General features: G+C 34.7%; 1 protein-coding gene across 1 annotated transcript; it reads right to left on the bottom strand.

Moving 5' to 3' along the window:
- Positions 1-2408: 2408 nt before the first annotated feature.
- LOC132277329 (uncharacterized) lies at positions 2409-12411 on the bottom strand. Its single transcript, XM_059779169.1, has 10 exons — positions 12075-12411; positions 11928-11995; positions 11359-11420; positions 11111-11260; positions 10252-10428; positions 7558-7770; positions 4477-6203; positions 3898-3963; positions 3756-3825; positions 2409-3394 (listed from the first exon to the last, which is right to left on the bottom strand). Exons 1-10 carry the CDS (start codon positions 12278-12280, stop codon positions 2705-2707), a joined length of 3429 nt encoding a protein of 1142 aa, XP_059635152.1. The 5' UTR covers positions 12281-12411; the 3' UTR covers positions 2409-2704.
- Positions 12412-14409: the final 1998 nt, after the last annotated feature.

The raw sequence follows: 14409 nt of genomic DNA, 5'->3' as shown, positions 1-14409 counted from the left end.
TAAAGTACAGCCTTTAAAATATAAAAATTATAAACTTTTCTTGCATTATGAGATCTTTAAGTTTATGTGTTAGTAAAAAATTTGCCCAAATCTTGTCCAAAATAAATTTAGAATCTAAAATTTAAATCAATCCCTCAGTGTCAACTACCTCACCCACACTAGTAAAAATTTCTCACCCCTAAATCCAAATACATATACATATATATAAGGGTCGCGAACCAAAAGCACTCATATGGTATACAGATAAAATATATAATCCTTGTACATTCTAAAAAATCCCTAACAGTCAACTTTTGAGCAAATAAGGGTCTGAATATTGAAAAAACTAAAGTGTCCCTTTTTTTTTTCTTCTTCTTATTATAGCTTATATGATTTATTTGTTTTAATTCTGTGTATGCTTAGGTGGATTTAATTGGTTTATAATTTATCATGTGCAATGCACCTGACTAAATTTGTAACCAAACAGTGACTCAAGCCCTTCTTTGATAATTTTTTCAAACTTAATGCACTTATATACTAAAAAAGTCCTTAGGGGTTATATATTTCCAAATTTTAAACATTAATAAGGGTGCTTTTCTTACTTTGTCCTATATAAAATAAATAAATTAATTAAAGTATGTTATAGATCCTCATCAACGGTGCAGTATGTTGTACAATATACTCACCCTGATATGGACCAATAATAAATTAACATGTAATCTTTAATTACCAAATCAAATATGGTAGGTAAATATTCACTTACCAAATCAGAGATAGTAATTTGATTATCATCTATAATTTAGTAATTAAAGTTTTACCTATCAATTTATTATCGGTCAACATCAACAGTATTAGCAGTAAGTATGTTGTAGATCCTCCTAATAAGGACCTAAGTATTATTCATAAAGTAATAGAATTATGATAGGGAGTACAAAGTAGCACAACTCTTTTAATATGAATAAATGATGTTGAACTCAGCTACATTATTGACATCGATGTCAGTCCTTATTCACATAAAATAATCTAATTAATTGGACTATATATCATTTTTCATGCTATAATTTCAAGCACAATTTCATGGTACAAAAAATAATAATTGTGGATGTGGATTCTTTTATTATTATTATTTTATTTTATTTTATGAAAAACCATTGATGTGCGCTTATAAATATTTGGGGAGAAAATTTAAAAATGATTCCTTTTCTCTTCTTTTTTTTTTTTTTCATTATGAAGAACAAAATGGTTTTAGCGGTTTTTTCTTTTTCTTTTTTCTATTTTCTACCTCTTTGATTTTGTTGTTTATAGTTTGAATTTTGAACTAACTAACAAAAACTAATTTACAAAATCAGATATGTTGGATAGGAATGATCTTAAGTTTCTGTAAGTAGACTATGTCAAAACTAGATAAAAGGAAACCATGAGCATTAGAAAGGATCTTAAGTTACTAAAGAAGACTATCAACACTGTCACATGGACATTACTTTAGAAGCATTACGATTATTATAAAATGATGTCAGGTAGAGTCGAATTAATGTTAATTCGTAATGAACGGTTGTAAATTTGTAAAGATTGCTACTTTCATTTGACGTTTTCCTGTAATAGACAGTGTAGTTCCACAGCAATGTCACTAGCTATTAATATTGAACTATTGAATTCTTCTAGTGTTGTGTGTTTTTAACAAAAATAATAATAATAAATAAACAAATAAATCTTTAGAGCGTACATCCAATCACTCTAGTAATTATAATTAAATTGTGAAAAAACTTACTAACTAAGGATTAAATTGCTACATGGTCTTTCTGTTTTTGACAATTTTTTATTAGTTCCATAGATATTAGCATATAGCAAGTAGCCTGATGTTAAATGGGTCCCACAAATTTGTTATAAAAAAAACTTCAATATCATTTAAATTGATTTGAGCCCGTGTTCAAGTCCTTTGACCAAGGACAGACAAAGTAGTTTTTTTTTTTTTTGTCTGAGGAGCAATAGTAGTTTATATTTTATATTTTATTATTATTATTATTATTATTTTTTTTTTTTGTATTTTTAGTGGGGGCAATATTAAAATTTTAAAGGTATATAATTCAAAAAAAAAAACAGTAGTTTAAAATTTAAAATAAAATAAAAATCAATATAATAGGTCCATGCCCGGCTTTGACAAGATTACACAAGCCTACGAAGCTTATTCACGGACCCAGTTTTTATGAACCTAACATGGACTCATTTATTAAACAACCTCAAAAGTTAAACACACAAACTTGACTTGTATACTTAATGAACAAAATCAAGGAAAATTTTAAACAAGTGAATCCTAAATTGTTCGTGAACGAGCTCTAGTAACACACTTTCGTTATAAGTGTAACTGAACTAGAAAAATTGAGATACAACGAACTGCTGAATGAAAAGAGAAGTAACTAGACAATTGATCTTGCAATAAATTGCTTTGCGAAATGAAAATGGTTCACTTGCATCACCTTCCAGTTTACAAAAACCATCTTAATTCAACAGTTTCACAGTTATGTTAAATAACACTGACGGTGCCTAGCACAACAGTACAACCATTTTATATGCAACATATCGTACAAAGATTGAAATAAATATTTAATTACATTTTAACCACATAAAATTGACAAAGACAGGCATGATGAGCATCATTCAATAGCTTGGCTGCACATCCCAGTGAGCTGAAAGTGACATGTAAAACAAGCGCTGGAAATCCAAAAGGTTAACCGGTTTTTCTTAGCATCTCCAAGATGGATTCCGCATTACGGATTTCCTGGCTCTCTTGTGACTCATTCCCCTGAGAGAAATCAACACCAGTGTAAGTTCGAATCCCAGGGCCATGTCCATTACAGTCCCTCTCCCTTCCTTGCTGCGCTCGCCTAACTTCCTTTTGATGCTCGGTTAATTCCGGTCTTTTTCTCTTTAAACTCAAATGCAGCTTATCATTGCGCTCAAGACCATTCACTGTATCCTCAACCAATTCTACTCTCTTTGAGTTCCTGTTCTGTGTTGCTATCACCCTGTATCTCTGTGGAGCAGTAATTACTTCTACGCTAGAGTGAACTTTATCAGAGAATGGTGGGCTTCTGCTGCAGAGGTTTAGTCTTCTGGTTCTGGAGAGCTTGTCTAAGACGTGGAGTAGGCTTTCAGGATAATCTAACCTGATTTGCTCACCGTACGTGGAATTCCAGAAAGTAATGGTAGGCTCAGAGACGGCGGGATTTGGGTGATCTAGAGTCTTTTCAAGGAGGGGTGCTTGGAGTTTAAGGAATGATGAATCAAAGATTATTGGTGGCCGACTCCTCTGTAAGCAATTAAGGGTTTTGGCCCATAAGAGTTGAAGTTGATGATTAATGTTCCCGTATGGTACATCACTTTGTGATAGCCACTGAAGCAGAGGACTAGATATTATCTGGAATGGGTAATTGAAAAGAAAAAATCAATATACTGACATGCTTGAAAGCAATTTAAGAAAGAATGAATGTTGTTGATTCTGGCCTACTTCAGATGCCTTTTTTAAAGAAAAAAAATGCAAAGTCAATGAAAAGTGGAGAATGAAGCTCTAGAGTAACATTTTCATCAACATCCAGAATGGCTTGAATTTATATGCAAGGAATGCAATGCTTCAAAATATTAACCAAAAAAAGATCTAGAAACAAAAGACTGGTACAAAATCTTTTTAGAACTTTCCTTCTTATATCTGTTGCAAACATTATTGTTCTGGTACAATGCCAATGTGGCAATACAGCAAATAACAAGTGAGAAACACAAACCTGCATAAATGAAAGCATTTCTCCCTTTGAGTAAAGGCAGCCCACAAAGCGCACCAATGCAGAGAACACCCTGCAAGTCTCCCATTCAATGAAGCATACCGCAACACAATTATTAACAGAGAGCTTGACAAATATGACTTACCTTGAAGTCAGAACAAGAACAGTTGGTGGGTTTGTTTCTACTAGTGTCCATGACAGCATCATGAATCTGTATAATGCCAGATGAAATATTAGCAACAAAGGGTGGAAACATGCCGGAGAAAATGTAATCATCTCCTTTCATTTTCCAAGTTATTTAATTTTCACATGGGCTAATAATGTGTAATAAAATTTATTCCCACTCTCACCCAAAAAGGAATAAAAAAAACAAGAAAAGAAAAATAGCAAGCCTCTCACATTCTCTCAACAATTATCTAATACAAAGTTCAACATTAAACTTCTGGAACTGATTTTCCAGAAACTATATTCTTCTCTTCGTTTTTGAAACTCAATCCTTGATTTAGAGGACCCATTGAGCTTTAAAGAGTGTACTAAAAAAAAAAGCACTTTTCTTTTGTATATACAACTTAGAGTTCAAAGGAGCCTTCCCCAAGTGGGGACCAAGCGTCAAAGACAGCATGCATCAAACCTGTCACAACAGTGAGGGGAAGATGCCTCACCTCACTACCATTTGGGGTTTGGCATATACTATTCAATATTCAACATCAAATATTGCACTAACCTAGCAGCAAATTCCAAGCAATTGTTGATGCCACTGAATCTCTTATAGTCACCACAATCTTTGTCTTTACTTCCACTAGAACTTACACCTGAAGCCAGAATATGTTCAAAAACACATATCACAGCATTGCCATATAAAGAAGGCAGATCAAAATCATGGTGGTTGATGCTTGGATCAAGCTCAGTGCCACACTCAATCATGCTTGTATCAACTAGGCACCCATTTAATAATGAAGTCAGATCCTCAGCAAATCTTTTTGAGGTTGAACTCTCAAACTGCAAAGCCTGATCAACAGAGACATAAAGCGACTTCCACACGTCTACAACATCTTCAAGCTCAAGCTTTCTTTGTGATTGTGAGGAAACGAGATATGATTCGAGGGGGCCCTTACATTCCACCATGGTCAACTGCTTTTGAGGGCAAGAGCATACAACAAATGGGTAGGACAAGAGATGGCATATTGCAAGACGACCAGTACTTCCAGGCTCCGGTTTCAATAGAGGAAAATCCTTTACACCGTCTATGTAGTCTTTCAGACTCTTTGCTATTGATATCCATATCTTTAAGCAGTTGAATCCCATGTGTTTATACAATAAACCAAAAATGGTGTGGAGATTTTCCAAGGGATCATAGGAAGACAATATGAACTTTACATATTTGTGCACTCCCTGCAATATGAACTCTGCTTTGGACGTACCGGAAGCTAAGGTAAACACCCCACAGAAATAGAGTGTGGTTAAATAAACAATTGGTGAAACCATATCCATGTAAACTGAAAAGCAGATACCAAGTACCTTTGCTTTCTTAGTTTCAATAACTGATTGCAAGTTGTCAATGTACTTAAGGTCTAATGCCACTTTGTAAAGAGGGGATCCCAGCATAGAAGGTTCCAACTCCTCAGCAACAATTTCTACAAACTGAAGGGAAAGATGGTGCAAGTCACCAATGTCACTGTCTTTTGAAGTCACATTTTCATGTATATTCTTTATGAACCTTAAAACTGCGTTCAAACACTGCATAACCTCATTATAATCAATGGCTGGATTCTTCAAGACAGATTGAATTCCTTTCAGAACAGATCCAAATATCGCTAAGGCAGCATCACATGTCAAGCTTCTGATTTCAGCGGGGACAGTCACTGCTGATCCTTGAGTGACAATAATGTAAATCATCTTTATATAGAAGTCCAACTGACTAAGACCCCATGGCAAACATTTAATAGGATAATGTATCTGTGAGCACTTGCCAGATACTGGAGGTCTGTTGGTAGGGGTTTTGTCTAATGAATGACCATTTACCTGGTTATTCAAGTCATCATCCACAATTTTACTTCTTGCTAAAATAAAGTTATCGAGCAGATCTAGGCAGAAATTCCATGACCAGATGTTCCTACTTTCAGGTCCAACTCGGAAGACTGCTTCAAAAATAGGCTCCCATACAGTTTTTATCACTGAAGGACAGTTCACGAAGTTATCAAGTTTATGTAGTAGATAAGACCACGTGTTCAAGCAGGATGAGTGAACAGACACATCACATTTACTTGAAATGATTCCTATTAGGGGTGTCATTATGAGCTTTATGCTTTTCGAAAATCCATCTGCTTCGGTTCCACTATTGCTCCCCATAGATTTCTTCACTTGTTGAATGCAATGCTCTGGAGCTGTATTTATCTCAGGTACTCGTTCTGGAGTGAAAATGAGAGCATCAACCAAACCTTCCCAGGCAACCTGCAATTTGAAGGCGCGTTATTTATTTTTCAAAATAACCGGGCCAAGAGGTTGAAAATGTTATTAGGAAGTATTTGATAATATTTTAACTTAGAAAATAAATCCTAACCAAGACATATTTCTATTTTTTCTTTGGAAAGGGAACCTGGTCAAAATATCCAATAGGTGGAAAAGTGAATTATCTTGAATAAATATATAAACACGCATCGGGTAAGAGAATGGCTAGTTGTTAGTATTTAGTAATGTTATACTTTCCCAGATTAGCTGACTTCAGGGTTGTAAGAGAATCCCTTCAACAGACCGTGTTGGGGCACAGCAACAGCCACAGCCAAAAAAAATAAAATGAAATGTACAAGTTTTTGGGTCTGTGATGACATTCACTACCAATATTTGGGCAAAAACATTCCAGCTGGATAAATCAACTCAGCCAATACCCACCCGTTTAAGAGATTGACCTCATGGTACAGAAAGTTAAGGATCCAATAAGTGGCATGGGCCGGTTATAGCTCGCTGGCATGGGATCGGGTCAAACAATTGAAGTATGGCCCATGCAAAAGCACCACGGAATGGGCCGAGCATGGAGGATCCACTGAAGAAGATCAAGCCCATTGGAAAGTCAGGCCCAAAAGGAAGAAAACCCTTGAATAGGAGCCCTATGTAATCAGTTAGTTAGAATATTTGTAATGGTCTATAAATAGACCATTACGGGTGGATAAGAAGGGGGATTTTTCTATTGAAGTGTAAGAATTCTAGAGAGAGAAAGGAGAATGAATTTCTTGCATCTTCAAAAGTAATGGGAATCTTCCAGAAGCCCATAATCACATTTTGTAACATAATAGTAATTTTCCAGAAACCCATATCCTACCTCCGAACCGGGAAAAAAAGAAAGAAAAAAAAAAAGAGGAAATGAAAAGAGTAAAGTAAGGGTGGCCCAGATATACATTCAATTAGATTATGGAGATATGCCATAGTTGATTTCATTTTATACCTTCAACCATAGTTTAGTGCAATAGGAAAACTCACATGAATATCAAGATAGCCACTTTGTTCAAAATAATAACAAACGTTACTTCTTCCTCTAATTATCCCATGCCGGTACCCCCATAAGATGGACATAGACTGGGTTAAGCAGCTTATGCACAATAGAAGAATCCATAATTCCCTTTATCCTAGTCCCGAACCCTCAAGTCCTCGACCAATTAAGGTATCCAGGCCAACTCAGCACCACTTAGCCATCAGGTTGTTGACTGAGAATGGCACTATTAACATAGGGAAAAGGTTTGAAAACATATCTTCCCATGTGATAGATTTAATTATAACAAAATCCTCAACTTATTAGAGCTGAAAGGAATACCAGTGAGGCAATCTGGACTTGTGGATCTATATCAGAAAATGTGTGCTCTGGAATTTTCAGAATTTCATTGACCAAATGCCTATTCTTCACAGCATAAGGTCCTAGCAGGCGAATTAACCATCCCCATGCTTTCATAGTTTGAATCTTCAAACCATTATTCAGCAGCTCCTTCATGCCAGGAAGCATTTTTTTCTTCATATCTATCGCGACTGCCTGTTTAAGATATATATATATATATTACACTTTTAGAAAAGTTAAATATAATAAGCACCACATTATATTGCAAAATGCTTCAATTCACCAACAGGCCTGTGGCCTAGCGGTACAAGGCTCCTACTTCCCAAAGGGAGGTCAGGGGTTCGAACCTCAGTGGAGGCCGTGTGTGTGAATCCCAACTAGGAAAAAAAAAAAAATGCTTCAATTCAGCATATTTCTTGAAACTCACCTCAATATATAGTTTCACCAACCTGGGCAGCATCAAATTTCAATCTTGTTTTTTTGTTTACCACAAAAAAAAAAAAAAAAAAAAAAAAAAAAAAAAAAAAACCCCAACATATAGCATCACCAACGTGTTTGATACTATGATATAATTATTTTTATTTTACAACTGGAACTACAATACTTGAATAGTTGAATGTCAATATGTTCAAAATTTTTAGCCTCTCTGTTCTCCTATTTCAGATAGAAGTTGGGAGGCTGGTTGAATTGGAATATCTCCATTATTAATGTTAAGAGATGAGCGACTACTAACCAACATATAGTACAAATCCAAACCAAGACTATGAAATGTCAATAAAGTTTTTCTACTGGGGTCTAAGATACTTAATCTAAGGAGCAACCAAGTTGACATACCTAATTTTTTAAAGAAAATGTTATTAGTAAACATCACACATATTTTCAAGGATGTATACTGCTAAATGTCATCAGATAAACATTAAGACTTCGTGAAAAAATAAATAAATAGAATTTAAAAATTAAAAAAAAAAAAAAAAAAAAAAAAAATCATATATTTACAATTATTTGTTTTGCATTTCTTTTACTATTCAATTGCCAGTCCACCAGACATGTACATCTCCCCAAATTATTTATAGTTTGAGGAAGGTCTAAGACTGTCTATAATGTATCTAGCATCTACCCAGGACTATGCATCAACCCTTTCAAGTGGGAGAAGATCGAACTACTGCTTAAACCACCCAATAAATTGGTTGGTTCAATGAACAGTTAATTTACCACGTTGTATGGTGTGTGGAGTCTGTGGACCCATGATCCTGAAGACGGTCTGCCCACAAAAGTGTGTGGTGACTGGTGGGTTATGAAGCAGTTCTTGACGGGCTTCCACTTGCTCATCCCCTTGACTCTTTCAAAATCCACATTGAGAATCCCATCACAGAAATCCATTAGCAAATTACTATTTAGATTATATGTGTACATATATAAACAACATAGAAGCAGTATATGCCTGATTAATTAAAGAGACATCAAGTGATTATGGACCAAGAAACAGCTTCAGTTGACTCAATGTCAAGACTGGTTCCGTCATCACTTGATAACTAAGTTTGGGGTTACGGCACAAGGTGGGAGCGGAAAGCACCCTTCTCACCCCATCCACAATGTCCTCCATCCGTCACCCAAGGTCCAATATTTATGTTTATATAAATCACATACAATGACAAAAAAATTGACATGATAAAAAAAAAAAAAAATCAGATATAGGAACATATTATAGCAAGTAGAACATAACATACATATCACAAAAATGCAGCACATATCACTACCAAACATGCAAGGTAAAAAGGGAAGAGAAGATACCTTATACCTTTATACACACATGAATATAGAAATAACAAAAACACAGGAGCATGCAAAAAAATAAAACTAAGAATATGATTTTCTAAACATAGACCATGCCCAACAAAAAAAAACTAGAAAAAATATGGCATGTCAGGAGAAGGAAAAAGTGGAACATTTCTTAAGCAAGTACTTCACTAGCCAAGCCAATTGTGAAAATAGGTACCTGAGGTGGCAAATATGATGATCAAGTAAATGAATGTCTCAATGTTGCCATTTAAAGAAAGTCTTTGTTGTACTAGCTTCATTAATATATCGGTACTGCTATATGATGATTCATTACAAATGGTCTTTGGCCTAAAAAATGAAAAAATTAAAAAATGAAGGAAAAAAAAAGAAGGTGTTTGTGTGTGTTAGAAGGATAGTTGTAAATTGGTATTACTATCCAATAGTTCTATGACTTGGAAAAATCTAGTCAGAATGGCTATACTGATACTCTGAGGACATAGGTTCAACTCTGAGAGCAGTCAATTTGTGCAAAAATAGTATCAAAGCTTAGGTCACCATTGGTCTTCCCTTCCCAACATCCTGCATAAGTGTGACTTACGTATACTTTAAAATTAACCCTCTTGATTGCCTAAATATTCATAATAGAACCTACAATTAAAGTGTTAGCAAAGACTATGATGACTAAATAGATATAGGTAACATATTTAATCACATGAGCCATAACATGAAACAGATCCAGTTTCTTAGTATCTAAACTGTAGCACTACAGGTAGCATATTATTTCACATATGCCTTTCATGCCGTGAATGCACCTCTTTATACATAAATTTTTATTTTTAAACATATTAATGAGTTATAGGTCAGATAGAATTTGAAAACTACAATAGCCTGTAGTACCTTGGAGAGAGCTAATGTGGGAGGAAATATTGTAGAGCTAATCTTCAGAAAACACCTTTCTGACATATCTCTCTCCCTTTTATCAATGCTGACAAATCTTCTATATATTGGAGGAGCCCATATATTTGACACGTCTCTCATCCTCTCACTTAACTGAGTTGCTAGCTTCATTACAGCCTATAACAGTAGCATGAAGAGTGAGTCTACAAAAATTAGGCCATACATTTGCATTCTTAACATGTCTTAAAATCGAGGAATAGCAAGAAATGAGCAGAATTCAGCTGACCAGAGAGATTATGACGTAAAATGCTATTAATAAAATACTGTCTGTGGTAAAACTTGTGAATACTTAAGCTCCATTGGTGAAGAGATTCAATATCAAACTATAGCCAGGTGGGCAGGGAATTTAATAGACTGCTAATTGACATAAACAGAAGAAATTAACAATTATATCTCGTGTCAAAGCTACAACGTCCATTGACATATGCAATTGTTATGCAAAAGAATGCATGACAAATTTACTATTAAAACGAAAATATTAGCTTGATTCTTTTTGAAAATGCTAAACAATGAGTATATGAGAGCACAATTTTAGCTTATTCCTTTTGTTTCTCAACTATTTATGAAGCTTATGTTGAGGATGTATTCAGTTTGTACACACAAAGACCTCCTTGCAAGGCACCACTGCCACTGGAAATACTTAAGAACCGTGCATATCCCACTACAAATCTGATGATGTCAGACTATAAACATCCAGATGAGCTTAGCAGCTGCGGTACTACTCTGTCACCAATATAATGATCATACCATACCCTATTAAGTAAATAAAAAATGCAATGAGATGGTTCACAAATTGTACCTGAATAGCTTCAAATGTTGTTGACAAGGAACCAATAGGATTGTCAAGTGCATGAACAACTGCCCCCAACAAAGAATGGAAGTGTTCAGCCAAAAACAATGGATTCAACTGTTGGATTGATATACACCACACTCCTAAGTTACAAACGGACTGTGATCAACAAGATAAACATGTTACAAATCCTCTAATGTCCCCTAATCAAAGCCAAAGCTACAATAATCTATCAGAAACTAAAAATTTCACTTTACCTTCATTTTGGTAGTTAGAATGACTTTAACCAACAAATCCACAATCATATTAGCATCCTTCCCTGGATAACCAGAAACCAAATGTTTAATTTAGAATCCTACCTTCCCTTTGTCATTGTTGGGTGAATAGAATGACAAAATAATGTAGTAGAAAACCCAAAATGCTCGTAATTTCAGGTCTCAAAGCCCAAGATAATGTCAGCATTTTTAGACATTAGCAATCATCTCTTGTTGAATGCCAATAATAAAAGCTCCTGGCGAATGTAGGTGTGTGTGATGGGATGGGAGTTCCTCTTGAAGTTTTACTCAACAACTGGAGTCCCTATTCTTTTTTACTTGGTCTGTAAAATTGATTTGTGTGTATTTCGTTATTAATATTATTTACATTGTACTTGATTTAAAATGTGTGTAGTTATTTCGAAATTTGAATCCAAAAACACTACTTTTGTTTTTAAGTACAAATATAGCAATTCCCAACACACTGGTCTTCCAATTTAGCACCAACAAAATCAACTCCACAGCATACAAAGAGAGAACCAAAAAAGAAAAAGAAAAACCACCCAACTTACTCGGAATTGCAACAACGAGGGAGGAGTGGTACATCATGAATCCCAGGCACTTCAAAGCCTGTGAAGCACTGAAATTCAAAAAATAAAATAAAATAAATTCATTATAAATGATCAAAAATAAAATCAAAGATTTTGGGTAAAACTCACATTTCTTCGTCGGCATCCGAGATGTCTGTGAGAATGGGAGAGAGGAGTGCGCGTGATGAATCTGCGAGCAATTGAATCGAAGAAGGATCGGTACTGGACTGTTCTTGGAGGTGTAAGAGGGTTGAGTAAGCAAAGGGTTTGTGTGCTTTGGTGTTTGAAGACAAAAGGGTTCTGATTTCTTCTAGCTGGCCTGAGAATTTCTCCATTTTTTTGTTAGGGTTTGGAGGATGGAGTAAAGGGACGCTGATTTTGAATGAAGTAAAACCCTACTTTGGAGGGTAATGAGTTGGGGTGCAGTCTTCGCGCCAAAAACAGATAAAAAGGAGATGCCTTGCCACAGGAGTCGACTGTTCAAGTCCTTGTAAGTATGTAAACAAAATTTAAAGTTGACTTCAAATTTGGGTTACATCTCCTGGTATGTCCAAATTTCAAGGAAACCCCTTTATATTTGTAAAAATTCGGTCAGACCCCTATCAGACATTGTCGGCTGACAAAAAATAATAAATGACTAAATTACCCTTTTGTTGTTTTTCTCTATACACCTAACCAAACCAAAGTTTGTATAACTTTAACCCAATTTTGTTTTATCTTGTGAACCAAACACCTTGTAATCACAGTGGCCAAACACTTGGATCCACTTTACTTCGTTAATCCAAACTTAAGTTTTGAAAATTCATTTTGTCAACTAACCCTAGATAGAGAGGTTGAGAGAAGAGATAACAGAAAGATATAACCCTAGGTTCGTATGTGAAGACATCGATTTTGGTTGATACGTGCACCGAATATGCTTGATCAAACAACAAATCTACAGATAGTTGAGGGTTTGAAGGGGAAGCATTTGTTTGATTTGAAACTGTTGAGAAAATTTCGCGATTTGGAGGTATGAATTTTGTCTTTTAAAATTTGATTTTGGTTTTAGTTGATAGGGGGTTTCGGGTTTGGGAAAATGGGTTTCTTTTTAGTGTTTCTTTGTTCGGTTGTTTTGATTTAGGGGTTTAGGGTTTGTTAAATTTATATCTGTAATTTAGGATCTTGATTTGGGGCTTTAAGGTTAGTTTTTAAGTTTCTTTGTTGGGTTTGTTAAATTGTTCGATTGTCTGCAAATTGTCTGTAAATTTAGGATCTTAATTTTTTTTCAATTTGTCTGTAAATTGTACGATTTGGGGGTTTTGTTTCAAAATGCATGAATTTGTTTAATTTATGTTAAAATGTCTGTAAATTGGTCGATTTGGGGGTTTTATTTCAAAATGCATTAATTTGTTTAATTTATGTTAAAATGTCTGTAATTTGAAAATGCATGAATTTGTTCGATTTGTCTGTAATTTTTTGTTTCAATTGGCCAGTGCCTTATTTATGCCATTTTTGTTTATATTTCTTGTTATTTGAATTATTGACAGTGATAAGAGATATTTATCATAATTTTCACATACACTACAAGTCAAAATGTAGAACTAATAATCATGTAGACTCTGATAAGTATGGTTTGTATGATTTCCTGGAAGATATAAGTAGAACTGTTCTTGAGGATTATCCTGGGGGTTTGGGGTTTACCTATTCTATATACTGTGATGTTCCTGGTCCTTATTCTAAGATGTTGGTTGAGAATGAAGCTGATTTGTTAAACATGTTATACTTAAATAGTGAAAGAATTAACATTAATGTGTATGTTGAGATAGAAGAAGTTGAACCCTTAAATATATCAACTGATATGGATGACCCTTATGAGAATATAGATTGTGGAGTGGATGCTGAAAATAGTGAGGGACTGAGTGAAGAATATGATGAGGAAGTGGGTGATGAAAACAATGAGGAAAAGGATAGTGATGTGGAGAAAGATGGTGTGTATGATTTTAGGAAAGAGAATCAAGATTGGATGGAGAAGGTGATACTGATTGTGTTGAAACTGACACTGATAGCTCAGATGATGAATACGTAGGGTTTTAATACAATGATGAAGACTACAATAATGAAAATTACAATGTGGACTGTGAGGATGGCCTGTCAGATTATGAGTCAAATGATGAAGCACATTCTAATTCAAGTGTAGAGATTGGTGTGAAATATCCAAAGAGAAATAGATCAAAGAGCAAGGATTGGGATAAAATTTTCAAAATGAAGGACTATGTAGAGGTGAAAGGACAACCTATGAAACTAGAACAATATTTATTGTTTCAAAATGTGAAACATTTCAAAGAGGTGTTGACAGATTGTACAATCCAAGAAGGGTTTCAAATTAGAAAGACCAAAAATAAGAGTTCAAGGATAACTTGTGTTTGCAAAGCCAAAGGTTGTCCACGGAGGATCCATGCCTCCCCACAACCTTGTAAGACTTATA

This window comes from Cornus florida, unplaced genomic scaffold (genome assembly GCF_030987335.1).
Source record: "Cornus florida cultivar Cherokee Brave unplaced genomic scaffold, ASM3098733v1 CherokeeBrave_3.0.0_Hap2_Chr10, whole genome shotgun sequence".
Taxonomy (NCBI): domain Eukaryota; kingdom Viridiplantae; phylum Streptophyta; class Magnoliopsida; order Cornales; family Cornaceae; genus Cornus; species Cornus florida.
This window is presented reverse-complemented; position numbering and strand designations above follow the sequence as displayed.